Source organism: Panthera tigris, chromosome D4, assembly GCF_018350195.1.
Source record: "Panthera tigris isolate Pti1 chromosome D4, P.tigris_Pti1_mat1.1, whole genome shotgun sequence".
Lineage (NCBI taxonomy): Eukaryota > Metazoa > Chordata > Mammalia > Carnivora > Felidae > Panthera > Panthera tigris.
Window position 1 is genome coordinate 75269537 of NC_056672.1, and position 27204 is coordinate 75296740.

The 27204-nt window shown below is 46.7% G+C and overlaps 1 protein-coding gene across 1 annotated transcript in view; it reads left to right on the forward strand.

The window, feature by feature from the left end:
- The first annotated feature begins 2619 nt into the window (after positions 1-2619).
- PAPPA (pappalysin 1) overlaps positions 2620-27204 on the forward strand; it is a 240957-nt gene continuing 216372 nt past the window's right edge. Inside the window, exon 1 of the mRNA XM_042964314.1 lies at positions 2620-3062. Coding sequence (XP_042820248.1) covers positions 2642-3062 — 421 coding nt within the window. The 5' untranslated portion in view covers positions 2620-2641. The remainder of the gene's footprint in view (positions 3063-27204) is intronic.

The window sequence follows — 27204 nt, forward strand, 5'->3', positions numbered from 1 at the left end:
TATTTTATTCTCGAGATGAATTTGTGAGAGAGTCCCATTGTAAAGTTTGGGAAGCGGGAGGCTGGTGAACCAAAGTGGCCCACGGAGGACAGAACACTGACTTGTGGTGGAGTGATTGGGGACTCAGAATGCTCTCTCTCATGTTATGACTCTTCTTTGTGGGAAAGTTGACAAAATCCCAAACGTCTATGAATATTCAGAACTATTGTATACAATGACTTAGAAGCCCCTGGAAGAAATACAGCTTTCCAATGCCTAAGTGCCACGGTTGAAGAGAATCAGTAGTCATGTTCCAACCTCTATGGGGAAAGAGGGGGATTTTGCAGGATGTAATTCATATAGTTCAACACAGATCTCTTTTTTTTCTTCTTTTTTTATTGAACGCCAACTTCATGACTTTCATAGATGACTTGGAATTGTAGAAAGTGAACGATTTGCTTAGGCACATTCCATATCAATGGCATGGTACCCCCAAAGATCTTTTCCTTTCATCTTGGAAACACATCTAATATAATGCCATTTTCCTTTTATAACTGGAGAAACCGAGTTCAAACATTCTTGGCCTAAGACCATATGGCAAGTTCTTCCCAAACCAAGAAGATCTGAATCTAGGATCTCCTGTTTTCAGAATAGTGCCGTAATCCCTGCATACCACATTCCGGCTTTTATAGAGGGGATGTCTGAGTCATTTGCTCATTCTACAAATCTGCATACTTTTACCAACACATATTCTCCACTGCTGTTCACTCTCCCTGAAGTGTGCGAGAATGATCCCAGCTCTTCAGAAGGATCTGGAGCAGCCCTGAGGACAGGAGTGCATGGGGAGGAAAGTCCTGGTTAATGGAGCTAATTTCACCTTAGGCTCCTAGCATGCTATCCACATGCAAACCTCACACAGCATATTTTTATCACTACGTTATTTGAATATGTTGGTAATTAATAATTTGTAATTCACCACTGCTAACTCATTTTGACTTCTTAAACACTTGGAAGAAAAAAAAAGAACTGTTTTGCCATAAGGGGGAGCTTTTGAGTTCCATAAAGAGGGGGGAAAAAAGAGAGCAAAAATATATTACATATATGTCCCAGTTCAAAACAGATCCACAAAGCAGCAAATGGTCAGACCCTTACCTGTGACTTGAACAGTGTCAGAAACCCTGAATTTCTTAGGTTGCAACAAAGCAGGCAAATTAATATTTTTTTTCTCATTTTTAAATATAAAACCACAATAATTTCTAGCAGCCAATAGAATATTTTTAAGAGTATTCAGGAGTATTTAGAGACCTAGTTGTGCGGAGTGTAGCTTTGGAAAGGCAAATGCCTTGGAAAACGTCTTTCCTCTGGTTGTTCCTGATGATTCCGTGAGGATTTTGGAGACAACATTTCGACCAGCTGAAGCCAGCAGCATTGGGGGCTCAGGGAAGAGAGGGGACATTCACCATTGCATAACTTTAAGGAATAGGGAAGGCAAAAGAGAGGGGAAAGGAGGAAGGAAAGAAGAAAGAGAGAAAGCCAGTGGAGAGGGGGAGAAAAGGGAAGAGAGAGGAAGAGGGAGGGAGGAAGGGAGGGAGATGAGAGTGAGAGAGAGGGAGAAATAGAGAGACAGCATTACAAAAAATTCAGAGAATCAAGTTTCAAGACCCTTTCTGTGCTATACAGAAGGATGAGGTTTACCAGCAAAGTGCAAAGGGGATCCTGAGAGAAGAGAGAGATTTTTCTCCTGCCAGGAGGGAAAAAAAAAATAAATAAATAATAATAATAATAAGGGGGGTGGTGGGTGGGTGGTGAAGGAGGGGAAAAAAAAGCAAGCAAAACAAAACAAAAACAGGAATGTGTGTTTTGAGCAGGAATGAGGAGAGCTGGGAGGACCGTAAGGGGGTGTGTACAGAATTTCATTAAATTGTTACTTTAAGATTGTCTTCTTAAAAAAAAAAAAAAAAAAAAAGGAGGGGGTGGAGAAGCGGGAACGGAGGAGGCAACCGGCGAAGTGGAGGAAGGCTGGGTAGCTCGGCCTCTCCAAACTGATTGATTAGTCATGATCCCCGCAGTTTTAACAGGGACTCATTCAATTGGGAAGGTGGAGCGCTCGGGAGCAGATTAGCATACGCTTGTTTACTCATCTTCTGAGGGCTTTTTCCCCCCTCTTTCCTTTCATTTTGTGAAGAAGGAGGGAGGGGAGGGGGGACTGGGGGGGGGGAGAAGGGGGCTGTGGCTTGTGTTATAAAGGACGCAAAAAATAAATAAATTAGAGCATCTTTGGGGGGGAGGGAATTCAGCGGATCAGTGTCTTAGAGGAGCTTTTTTTTTTTTTTAGAAGAGAGAGAAATCATATAAAATAAAATGAAATAAAACAAGGAGGAAGGCAACCAGCTGTTAGAGGGGGGAAATAAGGCAGATAAAGGAGCGGGGAGAGAAATTAATTGCCAACCAGGAGGAGTTGGGCTGTATTTTTCAAAGGTGGGGGGAGTGGAGCACACACCTTGAGGAGGGAAGCGAGAAAGAAAAGAAAAAAGCAAGTGGAAGGGGGGGCTCGCCCAAGAAGGGTGAAGAAGCGAAGAAAGTCGAGGCGCCGAGGCTCCCAAAGCTGGCAGCTCCCGGCGGCGGTGCAGGGGCGAAGGGGGGGCGGGGGGGACCGTCGGACATGCGGCTCTGGAGTTGGGTGCTGCGCCTGGGGCTGCTGAGCGCCGCGCTGGGCTGCGGGCTGGCCGAGCGCCCCCGCCGGGCCCGGAGAGACCCGCGGGCGGGCCGCCCCCCGCGCCCCGCCGCCGGCCCGGCCACCTGCGCCACCCGGGCGGCCCGCGGCCGCCGCGCCTCGCCGCCGCCGCCGCCGCCGCCGCCGCCGGGCGGTGCCTGGGAAGCCGTGCGCGTCCCCCGGCGGCGGCAGCAGCGGGAGGCGAGGGGCGCCGCCGAGGAGCCGAGCCCGCCGAGCCGGGCGCTCTATTTCAGCGGGCGAGGCGAGCAGCTGCGCCTCCGGGCCGACCTCGAGCTGCCCCGGGACGCGTTCACGCTGCAAGTGTGGCTGCGAGCGGAGGGGGGCCAGAGGTCTCCGGCGGTGATCACAGGTAGGCGAGGGCTCCCCGGCGGGGTGCCCGGGCTCGGGTGGCGGGCCGGCTGGGGGCTTGCGGGTGTGTCCGTGCGGGAACCGCCGGGCCGGAGGCTCCAAGGCACCCGGGGTGAGCTTGGAACCTCACTTTGCCCCATCTGCGGAATGGGCGCACTCGGAAGGCTTCGCGCCTCGCCCCCCCCGAGAGGAGCGCAGGGAGCGCTCCAGGAGGCCCGAGACCCGCAGTCAGTGAGGGCTGGTCCCTGGGGAGCCTGCTGCACGTACATCGTGTTGGAGATGGTCAGACGTGCTGTCTCTGGGATGGAGGGGAGGATGACCCAGTTGGGATGCATGTGAAAAGAGACTAGGGGGATCATTGGTTTGACTTTTTAATGGAGGTGACCTCTCTCTTCACTTAGCCCCGTTACCCCGAAAGCCTACAAGGACAGGGTTGTTATGATAAGCAGGACTTAGAAGTCCTCAAAGTGCCCCAAAGTTGTTCTCTGCTTGATGCCTGCCTGTGAGATGCACCCCCTTCTCCCCTGCCACACACACATGCACACACACACACACACACACACACACGTCCCATGCCCTCGCCTTGAAAGCCCGCTGCTTGTCACTCCGGGCTGGGACAAGACCTTCCTAATGCACACCCATCCAGTCTTCCCCAACTAGGCTGCGAAACGGGGCACTTTCCTCATTTGGGACTTTTACGAGCCCGTCATGAATTTGAGTTCTCCCTCCTTACCCTCCCCTTCCTTGTTCCATAGCAAAGCCCATAGTGAAACCGGACACTTTGCGAGGGCTGCAAACCTTAGAAATGCTCCAACATCCATTTTTCCCCCTCTAAATGAATCTGTGGCAATGCCTTTAATACAACTGGGGGGCGGGGGGGGGTGCGGCGATGGAGGAGAGAAGGAAAGTTTTGCCTCTTCAGACTGAGACTGGGAGATTCCCTTCCTGCACAAACAATCTTGCCGTGTCCTAGGACGTCTTAAAGTGAGAGTAGGGGTTCCCCCTTCGCTGCAGCCAGGAAACATGTGGAGGCGGTTCGTGATCCCACCCCCTTCCACACACACTTTCTTCGAAGGGAAAGCTGTGAGTTCTTCCGGCAGTTCTGCTGCTTTCTGTCTTGCCCGTGGACTTTCTCAAATGTGCCGACGCTGTTCTCTTTACGTGAAGCCCATTTCAAGGTACCCAAACTCTGAGGCTGTTACCAAGAATCTGCCCCCAAAGCTCCCAGTCTCCCGCTCCCAAACCCAGAGCAAGAAAGTGACTTTCCCCCACATCTGACGTCATCACATGCTGTTTTTTTTTCCTTCGGTTCCCCCCCACCCCAAGGAGAGGGAAACTGAGCTCATTCACTTTTAGCCCCCAAGGTCCTAGGCACCTAGAGGGGGTTATACTGTAGAATAGGGATAAAATGTTATTTATAATAATAACGATGATGGTGACAGTTCAGAGCTGTGGTATGTTTACTTCTCTTTTGGAAAGCACAGAGCCTGCTGCTTGGAGATGATAAAAAAAAAAAAAATGAGTAGATCTGATTTTTCCTAAGCTGTACCTGTCATGCTAGTGATTTGGAATGCTTTTCCCTCCAGAGGGAAAGACCCAGGGAGACATAGGTATCATCAATGAAAAGGCAGTAAATACGTCTTAAAAAATTATATATGCGTGTATGTGTATATATCTATATACACACACATATATACATAACACCTGGGATTCCACAGGAGCCTGCTTTATAAACGTCTGTAATTCAGACAAGGAGCCTCTCTTCACACGCGTTCTCTTGAGCACTCATTCACTCTTTCACACAAAGATTGTGCAGTAAAATACTTTAATTGGATGGGGGACGTTAGGTTATTATTGCTTGTATAAAATGCCTGGCCCATTTTATGTGTGGAAATAACATTCCTCTCAAAATGAAAAAAAAAAGGAAAGAAAGAAAGAAAGAAAGAAAGAAAGAAAGAAAGAAAGAAAGAAAGAAAAGGCACTGCTGTCGTGTAGCACCAGAAAGCCAGGGGCTTTTCTCCTGAGGATTCTGGTGGATTTTTTTTTCCTCCCCTAGTTGAGTCTGAGCCAGAATTGGCGGTGTGTAAACACCTGGCCCCGAGCCAGAAAAGACTCATTCTGCGTATCCTCCGCACCGTACAGACTGTTGGACTCAAAAGAACCTGCTTCTCCTTGAATTAAAAAGCAAACAAACAGAGGTTCTTTGCAGAAGCACTTTCTCAGCTCCTTCCTTCGTGTAAGTTCAGGCCGGGAGAGGCAGGGCCCTAGGTGGGTCGCTTGGATGCTGGTGCCAAGCCACGTCCTCCTCGCTGCGACCTCGGGTGCCCAGTGTGCTGCCTGACCTCTGCTGGCTCCCTCTGGCTGGGCGTCGCCACTTTCGTAGGAATCCCTGGTCCCCTATCTTGAGAGAGCAGGCATCTCTCAGCAGGGACCGCGCTGCTATTTCAGGCAGAGGGTTGCTGCCTTGCTGTCAGGCCAGGCTGCCTTACATCACTCTTTGCTGCAGGATTCAATTGGGTTTCGTAAAGGTCTAATTTTACGGTGCTGTTAACCGGGTCTGTCGTCTGGCAGAGGCAGGCCTTGCCGCTCCTGGTAGGCGGGCTGTGCTCCCAGATCCGCCCGGGATGCTATTTCTGCCCCGGTTCAAACTTCACTGACACCAGTTCAGACAGGCGCTCGGAGAGGCAGAGGGAAGGAGTGAAGGAGCAGCGTGCTTCTGAAGCTCAGAAAACATGCCTTTTATTTTTCCAAAAGGGAAGAAGAAAAAAATATATATATTAATAAATAAAAAGGGAAAGGCTTATGCAGACAAAAACAAAGCCAAAGTTAGAAAGTGCCCGTGTGCAGGCTTCTCCTAGGGGCCCACCAATAATGGGGAGGGGTCTTTAGAACCGAAGAATTCTTTAAGGCTACAGTGAAAAGCGGTCCACAGGGGTTACCCCCATACATACCAGTTCTCTGTGTAACCGGATAGGGAGACAGAGAGGGGAGGGAGGGGTGCTGCTGGATGACACAGCTCCTGGATGGCAGGACCTAGGTTTTAATCTCAGGCATCCGGTCTTCAGGCCTTACCCCCTGCACGGAGAGAACGTGTCTAATAAACACCATCACCTCTTCCCCCTCCCAGACCCACCACCCAGGCTCAGGCTGGCCTTTGCGCACAACAGTTTGGGCTCCCTTTCAAGTCCGGGGGGGGGGCTGTCTTACACACTCCTTTGCTTTTGTCCCATACCAGGCACGATCCAGAGCTCTGCCCCTCATACCCAACTGCCCCCTCTCCAAAACCCTCCAGTTGGAAAAAACGAGAAAGAAGGAGAAAAACACTCCTTTGCTTTTGTCCCATACCAGGCACGATCCAGACCCCTGCCCCTCATACCCAGCTGCCCCCTCCCGGAAACCCTCCAGTTGGAAAGAACAAGAAAGAAGGAGAAAAACAAAACAATAGACTCAATTTGCTCCATGGAGCAGAGGCCCCAAGCAGCAGTTAATCTTGTTAAAGTTTCTCCTGACGTGTTAGATAAGTGAAATGTGGACCTCACAAGTGCTGCCCTCCCCCCACCCCATCCCTTAGTGATCCAGAATTCCTGCTCTGAAGGAGAAAGGGATTTACCTGAATCCCGTCCAGCACCTCGGCTTGCCACGCTTTTTCCTTTTGTTCTAAATGTCGGACTGTTGAGTTTGCTGGCTCTTCAGAAGAGTCTTTTTTTATGTTCTCCCTTCTGCAGCCCCCACTTCCTACCACCCACCCAACCCCCCAGAAAGAGTGCCTGCCTTTTCCCAACTTTAGAATTGCTGCAACAGGCAAGGACAGGATTCAAGGGGTCCATATACTAACACGGCTCGCCCCCAGCTCTCCTAGTCGCATCCAGGGTCTGGAATGTTGCAAGGGTTAGAAGCCAGTTTTAGCAGTCAGGTTACTTAAGTGAGAATCCCCCTCTGCCCCTAACTGGCTGTGTGACCTCAGGCAAGCTAGTTGATTCCTCTGGGCTTCAGCTCCCTCACCTACAAAGTGAGGATAGCCCACGTACCTACTCCTTAAATGAGCTCACACAGGGGAAGTGCTCCATAAGGGTCACTCTTACTACTGGGCATGATTTTCCAGAGATGTCCGTCTTAATTTTATGGGTTGAGGACATTTAAAGGCAGGAAGGAAACCAGCTCTTCCTGGGTGCCTCCAAGGGGCTGGGCACCGCGCGAGGCACTTGCCTTGTGTCTGCAAGTTTCACCCTCACAAACACCCTGGGAAGTGCACATCATCTCCTTCTCCTCCTTCTTCTTCTTCTTCTTCTTCTTTTTTTTTTTTTTTTTTTTTCCAAATGAGGAGGAGATGGAGTCTCAGAGAGTTGAAATGACTTAGTCCACAGTCCCACAGGCCATCCTGTGGTAGGCACAGCCCAGATGCCAACTAGAGTTTTAAGCGCCTGTTTCCTCTGCAGTCTTTCTGGGGAGAGGAGAAAGGACTCACATCCCCTTCTTTAATCCTGCTGTAGAACGTTCCCATTCCTTTCTGCATTTCTGGGTGCTGACCGTGCACCTACAGATTTAAGAGGATAGAGAATGAGTATAAATCTCACGTGGAACCCTGGATTTGACCTAGCAGATCTGTTTTTCCTTTCATGCCAGATTAGGCAGACTGGGCTTGGAATGTCTCTTGCCAGTTACTGGCTGTGTGATTTGAATCAAGTCGTTTCATCTCCCTATCCTTTTGTTTCCTCATCTGTAAAATGGGCAGAATGACACCAGGATAGTGCAGTGAAATAAACATGCAGGAAGTACCTGGCACAGTGTCAGCTCATATTAGGGACTCAGTCGACAGTAACAGGATCCAGCAAGTAACCACGTTCCCTTTTCTGGTTTGCTAGCTTGGCCTTCAGGAAGCCGGGCCTATTTGCACTGTTAGGACATCCCCTCTTCTGTTACTGGGGAGTCTGTCTAGAGTAGACCATGTGTCCCGGGGAACAATTAAACCCCCCACCCAATCCCTTCCTTGCGTTTCCATTTCCTCTTCTTTGACCTACTTGGATGACCCCTTGGTGGTAAGAGCCAGAGGAAGTGTAGAACCACTGGACCAGTGAATAAGGAAACCAGTTAGCACTAAGGAGAGCATGCACCCTTGGGAACAGAAGGCAGACAGTGGGCATAGTGGGGTCCAGGCCACAGATCTACCGTCACATGCCTCTTGCTCCTTTCCCAGATGCCCTCAACTTCCCCTTTCCCCCAAGCAGCCATTCACATGGACAGCCGGGGGTGATGGAGGCTACATCATCCTTGCCCCTCTGCATAGAGGAAAGCAAACTTGGGGCTCAGCGGGGTGGACTTCAGGAAAGTGGGTGGTGCACGGTCAGCCCAGGCATGAACTAGAATAAGCCTCTCATTGTGCAACTGGGAAACTGAGAACCAGCGTTATACAGGGGCTGGGAATTAAACCATATTCATAGACTGTGCCTTCTCAAAGGGGCCTGGGAGATCATATTGTCTAGTAGTTCACAGCCCTGACAACACTTGGAATTATTAGCCTGCAAAACATCCTGATGCCTGGGCCGCATCTCAAGGATTCCGACGCCATGGGTCTGGCCTTGGCTTGGGCACTGGTGTGTTTCAAGGCCTCGTCAGGTAATGTGGAAGGGCTGCCAGAGGGGAGATTCACTGATCCAGTAAGATCTCTTTGCTCTGCAGGAGGGGAAACTGAGGCGCAAAGGGGAAGTAGCCTTTCCCACTTACTGAGCTGGTTAGCAGCTAAGCCTTTAGAGAAATTTATCTGTCTCAGTTCCGAGTCACCAAACACCAGAAAGGACCCTTTTTCCTTCATTCTCAATTCCCCTGCTGACCCCAAACCCCTGGGTGCCACAGCCCTGACATCCCACGTTTCCAGAACCCTTCCTGTGTGTAAAAGTACACTCTCTCCTTCAGGTGCCTCCTCTAAAGTGTTGACATTCCTGTAGGGAGGTAACCTTGAGTTGTCTGCATTTCAAATTTTTATTTAACTAATATAACAACGTAATATATTTTTTAAATAATATAATAAAATAAATTAAGTCAGTTTTATTTATTTTAAATGAATCTCTCCCAAGGGGTTGGGAGGAGAGACTTGGGAAGCTCGGTTCCGAGGCGCTCTCCACTTTCCACTGGGCCAGTTGTCTGTTGTTTCAGAGAGCCCCCGTCTGACATTACTCCAAAACCAGTACTGGCTGTAGGTGTCTTGGATGAGGAAGAGAGAAGATCCCCAAGCACGCTGAGTATGAGGACCCTCTCTGCAGCCAGGTTGCACCTTGTTTCCCTAAGGCTAAGGCCAAGGGCTCAGGAACCCAGCAGGTGCCTGTTTCTCCCCTTGGCTACTGCCTTTCATTTATTTCAGTGTCCCCTCATCTTTCCTCTTGCTGCACAAGGACTCTACTTCATGCCTTGATGCACTTATTGGAAATACTTAACTGAGGACTGACCTGTGGATCTTGGCCACTTGGCTCCTTTGAAGACCTGGGACTCAGGAGCTCGGAGGTCCAATAATGGCTTGGCCTCCTCTGAGCCGTGGGCCCTGGGGCCTCCAACTCAGCCACCAGGGCCTCAGGGGAGAGAATTTCAGGTTCGCTGACCTTCAACATCCCCATGTCACGGGGTGTCACAGAAAGCTGGTGAGACAGTGGCGGCAGAAGCTCTTGGCCAAGGTCAGAACCCGGTCCACATGTCAGCAAGAGGAGGAGGGGCCGGAAGGTGAGAGACGAGAGACGTGAGGGATTTGTGCCATCAAGGTCATTCCTGGGAAGGCACCTTTGTTTTTGTTATTCACATTGCAAATGATAAATAGTGATCAAGTTAGCAAATCTTTTCATACCTGTGACCTCACTGGAGTTCTTTGATGTTAGAACTTCACAGATCTGCCGAATCCTATCGCTTACTTGTTGTGTGACCTTGACAAGTGCTCATTGGCCCTCAGTGTTCTCAGGGTGCATACAGAGAGGCAGGGACAGAATTGGGGCTTTCAAACTGTGCCACACAATCTTAGAGATCCCCTGGGTTGATGCTGAAGGGCAGGTTTTTGCCTCCCCCCAACTTTCCCCTTCACCTTATTCTGTACAAGCTGTGCAATTCTACAAGATTCCATTTGAAGGAATGGGCAGACTCCTCAGCAACACAGTCTGAAGGGACAGGGGATGACATTGACGAATTATTGTTAATTCTGTTAAGGTGTGATAATGGTAGTGTTACTGTGTATTTTTAAAGCCCTTAGTCTGTTAGAAATGCATACTGAAGTACTAATGGGTTAAAGACCAGTATGTCTGTTTCATTTGTGTAAAATACAGGTATAGGGAGTGTGGTAGATGACAGAAGATCAGCAGACTGATAACTATTGTGGAAAACAGGTGATAACCATGATGGGCTTCAAGATATTTTTCATCCGCCCTTCTGTGTGTGATTAAGGATTTCCATAATAGAAAGTTAACAATACGTTAAAAGTTTGAGCGCCATAGGAAGGCTTGAAGTCTTAGATCCCTGCGTATTCCGTGGGCTGAGAGGTGCCCAAACACTGAGGCGCCAGCTTGGAGAGGGTCAGGGACTCGCCCAAGGTTACACAGCAGATCAAATGAAGGTCGGGATGCAGTCCAGGCTTCAGACGCTAGGAGCTCCCTCTGCCCTCCTCTCTGCACACCTGCAAACCTGGGTGACTGAGCATCCTGGAAGAGCATGAGGAGAGGTCTAGGAAGGGCGTGTTGGAGGTGCCAGTGATGCCCTGCTGGGCAATAAGAAACTTTTGAGTGAGGACATTCTTAGCTCTATGGAGCCATCGCACACACTGTGAAGCATTGAGCATTTTGTATCATGCCTAAGAATCCCCCCGGGATCTGCTAGTCATTGCAACAATCCAATGCACATTATGACAATACACACACACACACACACACACACACACACACACACACTCCCATCTCTCACTTTTCTGGCTCCTCATTTATCTCCATCTCCAATTGCCCTGGGAACCTTCTAGAAACCTTTGGAGCTCTGGGGTAATGACCTGCATCTGCCTAATCTCAGGAGAAGTTGACACTATCAGGAAACAGGGGAAAGGAGCATGTGTTTACCGAGGAAGTATTTTGTGGTGGTTGATCATAGGACCCAAGAGTCAGCCAGCCTGAGTTTGACTTCCTGACTCTCCCACCTGCTTAGCCGCATGACCTTGGACAAGTTACTTAATATCTCCAAGCTTCACTTTTCCCATCTGTAAAATGCGGATAACACTGGCTTCTACTTCATGGGGTTGTTTTGAAGATTAACTGGGCCTCCATGTGGAAAATGCTTAGTAATGGAATCTAGACCATGGGTAAGCACAGTAAACGTTAACTCATGTTGGTGTTATGTGTGTCCGACCCTTGCCACCTTGCCACACATTATTTCTAATTCTCTCAATGACTCTGTGAGCTGGACGGGCTTATCTCCTTTGGCAAAGCCAGGGATTGCCTTTCTCTTCTTTACCACTCGGGAAAGATACATTACTGTCATCTTAACATAAAACAAAAAGTAAAGTGAAAGGCAAAAATACAAACACTTTATTGTTTCGTATTATAAAAGCAATGTGTGCTCATGGTAGAGAATCTAAGGAACACAGATAACAACAAGGGACACTGTAAAAAATGTGTCCATCCCATGCCCAGGCATCAGCAAGTAGTTATGAGTTCTTACACATGAGTTATGTGCCAGGTACAGTTTGGGACCCTGAATACAGAGCACTCAACAGAAGAGGAAAGTAGCCTTGCATTCAGGGAGTTTATGTTTGGGGATGGGGAAAGGCAGTGGAAACAGAGTGTAAGTGAGTGAGTGTATCGCACATTTATGTGTTCATGAACAAAAATAGAGAAGAAGGTCTGGTGAATGCTGTGGGGGTCGGGTTGCAGGAGGAGTGAGATTTAAATGGGGTGGTCAGGGGAGACAGTAATGAGAGTGGCATTGGGGAGGAGTCCTAAGAGCAGACCCGAGGCCATCTAGAGAAGGCCATAGTATATTAGAAAAGGAGGAAGAGTGGACTAGGAGCTGGGAGAGGTCAGTTCTAGACCAGTTCAGTCTTTAGCTTGCTGTGTGGCTTTGGGAAGGTCACTCTTCTTCTTGGGCCAGTTTTCCTCATCTGTACAATGGAGCAGGGATGAATTTATCTTTGCCCTAGAGACCCTCCTAGGGTCTAGGATTAGAGATCTCCTAGGATTCCATAATCCTAATCAGGACCGACCTAAGAAAAAATTGTAAAGTTGGCAACAATTCCGGTTCTTTTCTGTTTCTGGTGCATTTTCCTCCACTAGGTGGTGTCTGTGCTTGTCCCCCTCAAGGGCCCAGTGCCCACATGCTTTCTGCTTCCTCACCCCTGGCAACACTCTCAAAAAAATGACATGGTATTCCTTCTTGCTAAGGTATCATTGACTGACAACAACTTAGAACACTGCTCTTCCATAGAGATATATACTTTCATATCTCCCCAGAAAGCTTTATGTCAAAAAGCAAAGTACTAATGGGTAGAATTGTAGTCAAAGACTGACTGAAGACATTATTTAGGTAATATTGGTACTTGCCAATAGCTGGAAGCCATCTCAATCATTTTGCTAAGCATCACTGACCTAAATATCCAGAGAACTCACAGAGTGACCTTTCCAGGGGTCACTTAACTTGGCGAATGGTTAAAATACTCACGTTTCATAATTTCTTACTCTACAAATGCCATTTCAGGCAAGTTCGTGGACATCACAGTAGACCACTGGCCTTTTAGGGCTTGTTTATCATTTTAATCAGGTTATTCCATGAAGTAAAATACCTAAACTCTGTGGTCCATGGCCATCTGTTAGCCTGTTTTCCTTCTGGGAATCCCCAGCACTGTCATCAGTGAATTACCTCTTGCTCCTTATTCCCTCCTTTCTCTCTCTTTTCCTATTCCTCACACCAAACACATTTACTTTGGCTGCTTAGATGTTTCTTAAAACAAGAAAGAAACAAAACAAAAACAATTGGTTTTCAATATTATTTGCCACAGACCCAGGGTCCATGGAACCTGGCAGAGTAGGAGAGGTGACCCTGTTTCAATTTTAGAGAACCCGAGAAGGTCCCAGGTTCCAGTTCACCTGGAGGAAACAGAGGCAGAAAGTCTAGAAAGCAGGAAATCACAGCTTGGCATCTGCAGATGTAGCTATGGGGAGCGTGTTCAGCCTTTTGCCTTCAGGAAGCCCGTGGTCTAACCTGGACCTATTCCCTTTGTAATCAAGAAGTTACTCCTATAATCTGTCCCATTCCATCTTTTCTTAATTCCTTTTGCTCTATAGACATGAAATGTGGCTGGGCAGAATATGACCAAATGTGTTCATATAGGAGGGACTATTTTCCCTAATGAGATTGTAGATCTTGCAGCTACAGAGGCTGCTGAGAAAATAGAAAAATATATGATAACAGGCCAATCAGGAGCAAGATGGCCTTGCTCTAAGAGATGCAAAGTACCCGGGCAGAAAACATAAGACGTGAATACACACTGTACTCTGTTTTGTGAAATAACAATTCCATGTAATTTCCAAGAACCAAGGTGTGTGAGTCAGGACTCACCTAAGCCATTCTTTTCATCGATGAGAAACCGAGGGTTGGTGAGGGAAATGCCTGGCCCAAATCAGTGAGCTGGGTAAGTCCTCTGTCCCCCGAGTCTTAGGCCAGACCTCCATCAGCTTGTCTCCTAACTTTGCGTTCTTTACCGTCGGGTAATCACCATCTCTCTGCTGACGAGCACCATTGATCTGCAGGCTTTGCTGAACTCCAGACTCATAGATCCACTGGAGATGTGAACGTGCACTTCAAACTCAGTATGTCCAAAGCTGAATCACCTTTCCTTCAGAGTTCCTTGTGTTCTCATTTGGTGTCACCCATTCTAGAGAGATCACACACCGTATTCAGTCAGTCACCCATTTCTATCCTGCCTCTTAAACATTTTTAAAGCCAATCTTCCCTCTTCGTAGCTTATGCCCTCTGCATCTCTTGCTTTGCCCTTTTTCCTAGTATCGTAATGCCCTCCTCTCTGGGCCTCAACCCCTGCACTGTACCCCTTCAGTCTCTCCTCCAACACCCAACAGTCAGTCTTCCAGAAAATGCAAATGTGACTCTTTCACCTCTAGCTAGAGACCCTTCAGTAGCACTGCCATGATCTGCAATTCCCCCAGATACCCTAGGCTCTTTTCACATCACTTTGTTTAGTTGGTGTACTACCTGTGTCCCCGTGTGCCATTTTGCAGAACACGTCAGCTTCCACAGGATTCTGCTCAAGGATCCCCTCTTCTGGGAAACCCTCCCCAACTGCTCCCCACCTCTCTTGTCCATCTGTCTCCACTATACCCTCTGCACATATATACCAAAGTGCCTGGAATTCTCACATTTAATTGTGTGCACACTGGGGGTCATCGCCACTTCTCACTGCCTAGCACAGCCTTTGGCTTATAAAGACACTATATACATTTTTGTATAATGAATGCATGACTGGATAAGAGAACCAGCTATATGCCTAATGACTCTGAGAGCCAGAGCTCAGGAACCTCAGGCATGTTGCATTACGTAACCAAAGCACATGACCTAACCCGTGCGTCACACTCAAAAACATTACACAGTGGTTAATTCCATTTCCCCTTGAGCAAAGAAGTCAGGAGGGAAAAGAAATCTGGCCTTCCAAAACAGGGGGGAGGGGGGCAGTGCATTTAAATGCCTCCTCAAATCACATTTCGTCCTCTCTAATCCAAGCCACATTTTAGCCTTGGCCTTCCCCTCTCAGCCCCTTGCCTGTTTGCAAATCATTTGTTTTGTGTGTGCACTACAGCACATAATCCCAAGCTTTGCTCTCCTCTCAGATTTCCCCCTCTCCCCCTAATCGGGTTCTTACTGGGCCTCGAGTGTCCTGGCAGTCATATCTGTTGCCTGGATTTTCATCCATTTCCCTCCATCCTGATAGGGGGGCCTTCCCATCTGCTTCCCTTGATCTTGTGAGACCTTGTGGTGACCTCAGGATCTGGAATCCTCTATCCTCTGTTTATATACCCTTGGGAGAGAGTATGCATTCTCAGCAGTAATAACAGTAATAAAAGCAGCTAGCTTATAATGAGCACTTACTATGTGCTGGCACTGTGCTCAGTGCTACACTTTGAACCTTCTGAATTAGGTTTAGGCAGTTACATGACTTGCTGAAGGCCCCAGAGCTAAAGGGTGGTGGGACTGGGGTTCAAGCGTAGGCCAGTTTAATTTTATCTTTATCCATAGGCTTAGAGCATGGCTTGGAACACAGTAATTGTCCAGTAAATTTTCTGTGTGGGGAGAAATACATGCATGAATAAATGGATGAAGAGATGAATGAATGAATGAAGGAATGAATGGAAGATGGTGCCCCCAGTGGTGCAAACATTTAGCGATTGGTTATAGAATGAAAAGGGAAGGAATGGAGGGAGGGGGAGATGGAAGAAGAATCTGAATTAATATTATAAGATTTCAAAGACATTGGCTGAGAAATCTCTTTAGTATGCAAAATATATTTTATTTGCAGGTGACTTTTGAACCAAAGACCATTGGCATCCATGAGAGCATTTCTTACCTATAAGTAGTCTACTGGGAAATAGACACTTATTTCAAGGCCGCTCTCTGCCAAAAACTTTTCTGAACTCCTTGTTTGGGAATCATAGTTTAGAATCCTTCCCCCCACCTATGCTCAACGGAGGTCACCCTCTCAGGAGGGGCCTGATGCATTCTGAGCCGAACTATGGGGTTCCCAGTAGAAGAATGACCCTGGTGTGGCAAGGGTGATTCATGGTGTGTTCTCACTGGAACTGATTAAGCCCCTGTAGAGACAGTACTAAGCTCTCAGGATGACTCCTTTATGGAACAGCCCCCATTGGGCTGATTAGATCTGATCCACTAAAAACAAACAAAATACCATATCTGGTTCATCCCTTTCCCAATGACGTTAGGCTCTGCTTTGTTAAATATGCTCAGAATACAGGTAGAGAAACTGAGGTCCGGGCAAGTTAATTTATTAAATTAAGCTGAGTTGATTAATATTAAGCAGCAAATCGGCAGCAAAATCGAAACTAGAACTCATATCTCTTGACTTCCAAATCAGAGCTCATTTCACTGGATCACTTTGTTTTCCTTTGAGAGAGTGGTGGCGTGGAGGAGGGGAGGGATATGGCAGTTATATCTGTGGGTTCACATTAGTGAGCTTATTAGGAAACACCATATAGCTGTTTGATAACTTTTCCTAAGCACTTCTTGTGTGCCAAACCTCTGTCCTAGGCAGTCTGTGATGCTCAGTAGGAAATGGCAGTTTATTAGAAGTAAATCTTCCTCCCTTCCATCTCTCCATTCATCCATCCACCCACCCATCCATCTATCCATCCATTCACCCATCCATCCATCCATCCACCCACTTAATAGATGCTTATCGAGCAACCTTTAGTCTCTGTGTTTTATACATTGAACTAGGAAGTGGCGACTGAAAAGAAGCATAGGGCACAGTTCCATCCCTTGAGGAGCTCCCAGTGCTAGCAGCGGAAGCAGACTGGTAAACAGATACATGACATCATGGTAACTGCTATAACGAAGCAATTAATAGAGTCCTGGGGAAGCAGAGAGGCAGAAACACTGTGTTCTTGAACACCCGTGTTTATTACAGGGCTAGAAAGTGGTTTGAGCTTTCAGCGGCATAAGAGGCCCCTTCCACCTGGAAGGGTCAGGGACTTGTTCATGAAGTAGATGGCATGCATATGTATATGGAGTGTGTGCTCTGCCTTGCATGTGGATATATCATGCATGCCATTTTAAATGTAGAGCCATAAATCAAGTTAGAACAATAAACACTTTTTGATTCATGTCTCAGCTGAGGACATTGGCCCAGAGTAGCTTTTAGGAGCATGACACTAGGAAATGATTAGACAATTCCATCCATCACCATCCGAATCAAGTCCAGCAGCCCCTTATATCCACCCCTCATCACATTTATCACTCTGTTGTGTTTGCCTTTGTACATGTCTGCCTCTCCCCACTTGTCTCCAAGCTCCTTAGGGGCAGAGACCTCGTCTGTCTTCATCTCTGTTTGTTCCTTGCTTTAGCACAGAGCTGGCCCTGCCCATCGGTGTTCAAAAAACTTTGCTAAATAAATTGGAGATGGCTCCAAATAAGAAAGAAGACAGGGTGACTGGGAGTGGGTGCTGTGGAGGCAAGGCACTTTGAGAAATGACAACGTGGGCCCTAGTCAGGGCCAAGCAGTGAAGGCAAACATGAATAGACCAGCCATTAGATATTCCTTCGATTCTCTGAGCTGACCAGTTACCTGTGTGTGTTTTTACCTCCCTTCCCTATCACTCTGCCTCCCTTTCTGTCGGCTGAGCCAGTGTACCATTCTGTTAGCTTTAAGTTCTTTCCCCCATGGTTTTCTGTCATCTTCTCCAGGCCCATCCCTGGAGAGAGCTGCTGAAGAACCAGGTGTAATTGTGTGGGATGAGCCCATGTTCCTCCAGCAACCCTCACCTGTGCCTCAGAGACCTCCCAGCAGATAGGGGAGCAGGATGATGGCAGAAGCATGTTTGCTGTGCTCAGGGCACCTTCCCAGGGCCTGGCCCATGGCAGAAGTTCAACAAATACTTGTGGGGAGATTTCTGGATGAAAAAATGATGTGAATTTGCAACACATCTGGGCCAGTCTCTTCGGTTCAGAGATGAAGACTCAGATGTCCAGATGAGGCAAGAAAATGATCCCAAGTTCCATCCCAAATTGGAGCAGAGGAGCATCAGAGCCCAATTTTCCTGAGCATTCCTTCTGTCCTGCCATATTGTGTTGGGATTTGAGCTCGGCTCTCTTGAACTTGGTCACGCAGGTTTTAGATCATTGAATCCTGAAGTTGGATAGGACCCAAACTATCCTTTTACACCTGAAAAGTCTGAAGCCCAAAGAGGGAGTGAGATTTGCCCAGGGTCCCACACTTTTGGTAGTGATAACACCCAAACTTTCAGAAAACCTCCGTGTATCTCCACATAGTCAACGAATAAGGAATATGTGCATGGCACTATTAGAGAGGTGGCATTGAGCAAGATAGAGCAGGTCCTTGCCCTCATGGACTTATATTTTTTTCTGGGAAGAGAAAGATAATAAATGAGTCAACAGTTGTAAGGACTTGTATATTAATGGCAAGGAGTGTTAAAAGTGGTTCATTAGAGAAGACTGGAGTGGAGGGACTTTGGTTTAGGTAGTCAGGCTGAGGCTTGAATGACAGATGAGAAGGAATAAACTATATGAAGACAAATGAAGAGTGTTCCAGAAGGAGAGAGAGAACATAGCTAGCATACAGAGCATGAGGCAGGGTAAGTGGAGGATGCTGAGGGAGCAGGTGTGCAAGCCCCTGGGAGACGAGTGCCCTCGGCTGAAGGTAGTACAGGTCATGGAACCTGGCTTCTAATCCAAATGAACTGGGAAGTTAATGCAGTTTCAAACAAGGAAGTTACAGGATCTGGTAATCACTCTCACTTCGATGTGGAGAATGAATGGCATGAGGCCAAGAATCTCGTTTATACCATGAGCAAGGTTTACATTGATTATGGATGATAGCATTTTACTAATAACGTAGTATTTTGGTTAATATCATTACCATTCATTTCCTTATGAATACCATTACCAACTAAAATACCTTAATAGCACTAACATTTTAGATCAACAGAGAAGCAAGGTTTTCTTGCACCCTCCAGGAGGACTTGAATAGTTTTGTGAACCTGAGAAATTTTCTGTAAAAATGGAAGGTGTACACATTTTTCTGGGGGGAAGTTGTCATCAGTTTATTAAAGGGTTCTATGGCCCCCAAATGGTGACTTAATGCCTAAAAGCAGGGGGCATACGAGGTCATTTCCTGAAGCCTGTACCCAGCTCTAAAATCTGAACACTCTAGGAGATCTTTGAAAATGAGAATGTTGATGTTGAGTTGTCATATCAGACTGAGGAATTGCACTTTCCTTCATCTGTACCCTTGTTGGAGTAAATAGAATTTAGGGCTATTTTTCCTCTGAGGAGAAGTTAGTTTATTCCTTAGAAATATAATCTACAACTTTGTTTATTCAAACTCTGGTCTGAGTTTCTCTGAGTTTTAAAATAGGCAAGTTCACTTCAAATGTAGCCCGAGGTGGTCCTGATCATAATTATTCACTATGGAGTTTACCCATGAATCTATGAATCCAGATTTCCATCCACCCTTCTATCCATGCATCCTTGCATCCATCCACCCATCTCCCTTCCTCCCTCCCTTGCTCCCTCCCAGTCATGCATCCATGTATCCATCCCCATCCACCCAACCAACCAGCCAGCCAGCCAGCCAGCCAGCCAGCCAGCCATCCTTCTCTTCTCTCTACCCTTCCATCAATTCATATCTTCATCCATCTACCCCTTCATCCATGCCATCTGCCATTTACCAGGCTGTGTGCTAGGGCTGGGGCAAGTGTTAGAAGACTCCAGTTCTTAATTCTTATGCCACTCTCAGTCCTTGAAAAAAATCCCGAGACACCTCCACTGAGCCCTATGCTTCTACTAGACAACAATTTGAAAACCCCACTTTAGAAGTTGAAAACTACTTTGAAAAAATTCAGCTGCTCTGCTTGCATAGTTATATAATTATAAGTATTCCCAGTAGTGCTCCGAATCTGAGTCTAGACTACTGGAGGTTCCTTTATCGACACTAATATTTTAGATCAATAACAGCTGCCATTCTTAGGTCAGCAGGTGGTGGAAAACCAATAGAGAATGTGAAATAGAGGCAGGGATCTTTGGGAAAGGGCAGGCTTCATAAAGGGAACAGAGAAGGGAGCTGCCAGTCACTTAACTCTTGGGACTCTCTTTGCCCAGAACCCCCGAAACCCTTGTTTAGTGATTCTGAGCCTTCATGCTCTGTGTGTGCCCCTGGATGCATGATGTAGCAGGAAGCCGTCGTGGCATGGGGTTGTTTCAGTTTCCGAAGCATTTTCGACATGTACCTATCATATTCCCACTCGCCTTGTAAAACAAGCATTTTCATTTAATACAGTAAGGTCTTTGTATTCTCAACAACAAACACATGGTCTAAGGCTCTCGGACACAACCTGCCTTTTTCTCCAACACCACCCCCACCCCACTCTGTCCGCCCTTACAAAGCCCAGTGTCAGCAGAAATATCTGTTTACAAACAAGGGCTCCAAGAGAACAGTATCAGTAGCTTACACAAACCTCTAAAATATGTCCCCAACTCTGTCCTTGGAATCCCTGTGAACAGTGTGTGTCACTGGCAGCAGCTTTCGTGGAAGGCTTTCTGCCTTTCCATCTTTCCATCTGTCTTCATGTCTGGCTTCCTCTGTCTCCTTCCACTTATTCATTAAAACCATGAGGAGTCTGGACTGGGAGGCAGTCAGATGCTGGCCCAGGGCTTGTGGGCTATCTGGAAAACAGAGCCCAGACAGGAAGTGCTTGCAAACAGCAAGACAAACTCAGACACATCTAACCTGTAGTGTCATCTGAAGCAGAAGGCTTATTAAGTGGGTGGATCTAATAGTCACATGATCATGCAGCTCTAGGTCATTTTTCAGGGAGTATCAGGATTATCAGTGACTGAAGGGGCTCTCTTGCCTCTCTCTTGAACTTGAAACTACTATAGTTCCCTATTACCTATACATAGTAAAAGGTAATAGCTAACATATTGAACACATTCTATGTGGTAGGCACTATTCTGAACACTTTGCATCTATTAAGTCTTTAATCCTTAGAATGACCCTCTGAAATAGGTACTATTGCAATCCCTGGTCTCCAGCTGAGAGAACTGAGGTACAGGAAGTTTAAATGACTTGCCCAAGATCACACAGCAAGTAAATGGTAGAATCAGTCCTTGGAGTCCGTGTTCCAGACCAGGTCTAAATTTCTTAGCCCCACATTCAGCTTCCTCCCTGAATACTGTTGCTTACCATAACTTTTCCTAGTTCCTTGTATCTCGGTTTCTCAAACTCAGCATGGTTGATGTTTTGGAACGGATAATTGTTGGTTGCAGGATATTTAGCATTGTAGAATGTTTAGCCTTGACCCACTAGATGCAGTAGCGACCCCCACCCCCAGTTGTGATGATCAGAAATGTCTACATAAGCATTACTAAATGCCCTGTGGGGGGCAAGATATCTGCTGTTTGAGAACCATTGTCTTACATGGATTTTTTTTTTTTTATTAAAGAGAACCTCCACACTTTTTCACATTTGGTTTTCTCCTTGACCTTTCAGTGTCCTTGGCCTTCTCCCCATCAGTCTGCTCTGTTCCAGACTCTTTAAGTTCCTCAGCATCTTTTACAGCCAGGGAGGAAATACTGGCCTGTCTGGGTTACTGATCTGCTTTGTTTTATGCTTTTTTGTGTGTAAAAAAAAAAAAAAAGCCAAAATGGTTTTGTGACCATCTCCAAACTTTCCATTTAAAATCCCCTAAATATTCCACGGCAGCATTGAGTTAAGAGCTCAATTCATTTCATGCATTTAGTGATGTTTATTGGGTCAACCATGTATCAGGTCCGAGGCTAAGCACTCAAGAGCACAAAGTCAAGGGAGTTACAAGACCTGCACCTCAAGAACTTATGTAGTAGGCTATCTGAGCAGAAGAGAAGCTTCACGATAACTCTGTACCCTCTCTCAGTTGAGTAGGTGGGAAAACCAACCCCCGGAAGGTAGATAATAATTGGTCAACATCATTCAGAGACCAAACCCAATGCTGAACTAGATTATCCTCCTCCTAGTGGAACAAAACTAAAATTCTGAAGTCCCAGGGATCTCTAACTACCATTTATCATTCTAGAGCCTTAACGAGGCCCTGTGGGTTGAATCATAATTCATGATTTTATGGTATAAAGACAGTAGAAAATTAATATCTGAAAAGTCTGCCAGCCCTCTCTCTTCAAAAGGTTGTTTATACTCCATGCTTTCCTTTTTAAGTCTTCAGTAGGAACAACTCCAGATTGCCCCATGAGCACCGGACAGGGAGTCCTCAGGCACAGACCTGTCTATTTCAGCAATGTGACCCTATTGATAAGACTACGATGAAACCCTGAGCTAATGACCTCCCAAATCCCCACCCATGGACTCTCTTCCTCAAAACCACCAAAGATTCCCTGTTGTCTGTGGAACAGACTTCACATCTCTTGGCGTGACATTCACAGCCCTTGGCACCGTGGTCTCAGGCAGCCCTTGCAATTTCGTCTCCCTCTGCTATGCTGCGCACCCTCAATTCCACCAAAAGCAGAGGTCTTGGGGCGCCTGGGTGGCCCAGTCAGTTGAGCGTCAGACTCTTGATTTTGGCTCAGGTTAGGATCTCACATTCATGAGTTTGAGTCCCGCATGGGGCAGAGCCTACTTGGGATTTTCTCTTTCTCCTCTCTCTCTGTCCCTCCCCTGCTCATGCTCGCTCTCAAAATAAATAAATAAACTTAAAAAAAAAAAAAAAAGCCAAGGTCTTTCCCCATGTCCAGAGCCCTCTTCCAGGGACAGCACAACACCTAGCCTTGCCTCATGTTTCCCCTTCGGCTGGGAGGTCTTTGCCCAGCCTCCCCCACCCAGTCCCCATTCCTTATGCGGGGCTGTCTCTGTGTCACTCATCCAGGAAAACTTCCCTGAACCTTTTTTTCTCATCCAAATCGAGTACTCCTTCTGCTAAATTCTCTTTGCTTGCACCTCTACTAGAGGTGGATTATATATTATGCTTTATTATACTTTATACTTTATTTGTGGATAATTAAGAACTCCTTGTCCTCGCTCAGTCTGTTTTCTCCCAGCTGGGAAGCATAATTTAGAAGTTAGGAACAGGGACTCTCCAGTCTGATTACCTAGGCTCGAATCCCACCTGTGTGACTTGCCAGCCAGTTACTCGGGCTTGGGCAAGTTATCTGTGCTTCTCTGAGCCTCAGTTTCCTCATCTGTAAAATGGAGATAATAATACTGCCTCCCTGCTTGGATTGTTGTGTCGCCTGCCTGCACTAATCCACCCAACTTCCCACAGCGCCTGGCACACAGTGAGGGCTCGGGGAACATCAGCCATCACCACTCTCCCTACACAGAAGAGTAATTCTGGATGGCACCAGCCGTGCACGGCAGAGTGGGAATCTGCCTGTCTGGCCGCGTCCCTTTCTTATCTCATTTTGCCATCGCTCTCCCTGAAAGGCTCACCCCTGGCTGTGTGGGCCAGGATGAGGTGATGGCAGGCTCACCCAAAAGAGGAGCTTTTGTTTCCAGAGCTCAGCCCACACTGTCTGGGGTGCATTTTTACATAACTTGCCGTGGGTCTGCGTCAGTTACGAAATTTACATCACTTGGCTCACCCACGTGGGAACCTTCTCCATCCCTCTCAGCTCTTTGGGTTAAGCTAGAGGTGCTCAGTGACCCTCCCGGTGCTATTTTGTAGATGAGGATGTCAGGTCCAGACATGGAGCCAAGGCCAACTTATCTATTAGCCACAGCCAGTGTGGTACCCGAAGTGCAAGGTACTTTTAGGGGCCAATAAAAATGGCTTAATATCTTTTAAAATCAGAAGAAAATCATCTATATAATAACATGTATTATGTAATGATGGATCCAGCCTCTTGACTGTATATATCTTTATGCCAATGCAATCATAAAATATAATTATATATATTTATGGAGGAAGGGAAAAGTGCCCAGGGCCCAGGAAAGTCATGATGTGACCCTGAATGAAAAGGAATTTGCCCAAGATCAGTAATAGTACATTAGTGGCAAAGCAGGGCAAAAGTTCACGGCTTATGACTCCCAACTTAGAAATCTTATCCCTGCAGTTTCCACAGACTCCCTAGAAGTTATTACACTACAGTCTTCTCTTTTCAGCAATGAGAAAAGTGGACCAGAGAGGGGGTGTGATTGGCCGCATCGCACAGCTTAGTTATGCCAGCACACGGCTAACTTACACTTTCTTTACCAATTCCTTGTTGCATTTTGCATTTTACACATTGCATTGCATTCCCGTTCCTTTTTGCATTTTACACAACCACCAAACCTAGTGACCGTGGATGGAAGCCCCCATTATACAGATGGAGAAATTGAGGGCCAAGAAGTAAAAGAGGCTTACTCAGGTTGCAAAGATGTCACTCCTGCCTCCACATCAGGGCTCTTGTTCCGGTACTCTAAAGATGGCTTGAAACTTCAGAATCTCCTCAAATTGGGTTTCCTCACAAGCCGTGGGCATATTTCTTTCATTTGCTCATTTATTCACTCATCCAACAAATGTTTACTGAGTGCTTATATTCTAGGTATCCTATAGAAGGCTCTAGATGCAGAGTGGTGAACAGACGTAGTCACTTACCCTCTCGGAGGCTCACTTGCCCCATTTGCACAAACAGAATCATACGTTTCTATTTTCCTCCCTTTATAGAGTTCTGGGAAAAGCAAATGAAATAATTAAGACTCTTTTTGTACACTTTAAAACTTCAGGAAAATTTAAGAATGCTTCCTGTATCGTTATAACCAACAGTGTATAATCAATATAAGGAAGCACTAAAAAACATGAAGAAATAAATATTCAACTAATTTTAAAATAATTGTTGCTTATATTTATTCACAGAAAGGATGAGACATTGGTTAAGCACTTGACTTTGGAGTCAGGGAGCTGGTTTCTAATCTTGTTTATGTTATTACAAGTCAACAGACCTTTGCTAAGTCAAGGAAACTGAGTCTTGGTTTCCTCATGCATAAAATGGGACCAAGAGACCTTATAGTCTAGTTGTAATAATTCAACGAGATGATGCCCATAAAATTCTTGTCCTGTACATGGCACGTCATAAATGGTGGCTCTCTTTATTTCTCAGTAGGTTTGCGTGGCTCTGAGTGGCATTAGAACAAATCAGAGTAGTGATCTGAGGGATAACGTAAGGAGGCAGGTATGATAATAATAGGTATTGCTAACTGCATATTAGTAATTCCTGGTATATCCACATGGCATCAACAGAGGCGCTAGCACTAGGGAAGAGCTGTCTCTTGTGAGAGGGTACAGGCTGTGTCTGGTCATGCTCTCCACCCCAAATGTCCAGGTAGGACCTGATACAGTAGATGTCTCGTGAAGATGTGTTGGATCAATTGGTGATTGGGTGAGTAGATACATTAGGCAGGGCTTGGGGATGTTAACTTGGGGAATAAAAGAGCCAGGGATAACACAATCAAGAGACTCAGACATCTTGCCGGCTGTCCTGGGATAGAGGGCACAGATCCCTGGAGATCAGGTCCTGGCCATCTGATCCACTGGATGGCAAAAAAAAGGGAGGTGATTTGGATTCGCTGAAGGAGAACGCTGAGAAATGCCCAAAGGGGCAGAAGCCTTCTTCACACGGCACGGGGTTCTCTAATTCTGAATTGTGTACAGTCACTTGTCAGGATGCTGCACGGGCGATTCAAGCAGGAAGTTAGGTGTGAAATGGATGATATAATTAACTTTGAAGGAGCCTCCAGCCCTGACTATGCACGATTCCATGAATGATGAAAGCTAAGAGCTTGAAGAATGTGGAGGGCAGGACGGAATGGTCCTTGAGAATTGTCTGGAATGTGGTGTCATAGTCTCTGAGGTTTGGTGAGTGAGCGGGAAAAGCTTGTAGATCTTCATCAAAATGACCCAGAGTGCGCTCTCTTCTCCAGGGCGGCTCCAGCATCAGTACCACTTAATGTCTGGTTTGGGTAGGGCAACTTCTAAAGGCAAGCAGACCGAAAACGCACGAATCCCCCTCTCTCCCTTCTCCTCCTTCTCCTCCTCCTCTTTTATCTTCTCTGTCATTTTCTTCCTTTCCTCCGCCACTTTCTTTTTCTGAAAGTTTGCTCCAATTTCATGGACAGTGTGTGAAATAGAGAGCAAGGAGCATGCCTTTCTATTTCGGAGAATAGTGTCGGAAGGGATAACGTTTAACAGCACAGAGGAAGGGAGAAAAACTGGTCACAGTTCTGAGGAAAAGGAACAGACATTTATTCCCTTCAATAAAAAGTGTAGCCTGTGTTATGTGCTATGCAAATGAGTGTTTGCATTCTCTCACTAAATCCTCAAAATGGCACTGTGCGTTAAATACTGCTCTTATCAGTTTACAGTTGAGAAAACTATCAGGTAGGTGAAGGGATTTTGCCCAAGGCTACACAGCTAACAAGTGGCACAGCGGGGATTCCGACAGATAAGACTTCATAGTACACGTGCTTAAGCCATGTACCATGCCAGTGCCCGGGTGCCAAGTTCTGGTATGTTCATGATCTCATTACTTCCCCCTACAACTGCCAGGGGTAGATAGTATCACCCCATTTTACAGATGAGAAGACTGATACTAAAAGACGTACCCTGACTTTCCCAAGTCACATAGCTATCGAATGGTAGGGCCCGCGTTAAATGTATGTTTATTGCTCCGTAAAGTCCTGACCTTTCCATGTCCACACAGCCTGCTTACATATGAGCAAAGGAGGCAGACTGGAGAGTCAAGAACCAGAGGGAGACACAGGTGCACCGTGAGCCCTCAAGAGCACTTTGCCATCCCAAGCATACCCTGGAGTCTGCATATTAATAAAACTTACGGGTTTCAGGAACCTTCAAGTATACTCTTGTGAACCTTGCCTTACATCTCGATAGCCTTAAATCGTTTACAAGGAAATATGCATACATTTGTCTCCTTTCTTTCTCAAAAGAGGTCTGTGAAGTATACAGGATAAGACTTTTTAATCCCTGGAGTATACATGGGCAAGCTGGGGCTCAGAGAACTGAACTCCTCCAAGGTCAGACAGTGAGTAAATAAGGTAAGCAGACTCATGGAGTGAGAGGGCTCTCAGGTAATGGTTCGCAGCAGGAAAAACAAATGCAGGTGGAGAGCAGACACAGATACTACCGTGGGCACTCTTCCCGCTGTCCCATGCCGTCTTGCAAAGGGCGATCTGGCCCCACGTGTTCCCTCGCGTGGCCAATACATCGGGGCATCTGAGCTAGTCCTGACCCTGTGATTTCCTTCAGAGGGCTCCTCTTGGTACCTTTGCCTCTCTTACACCAGGAGACCTGGATGTCTAGAACTCAGTGTAGTTTGGGATAAGCCTCCAGCCAGGTGTGATTTATTTCAAGCCTCCTCCTTCCTCTGAGCCTACGATCAATCCTCTGAGTCAA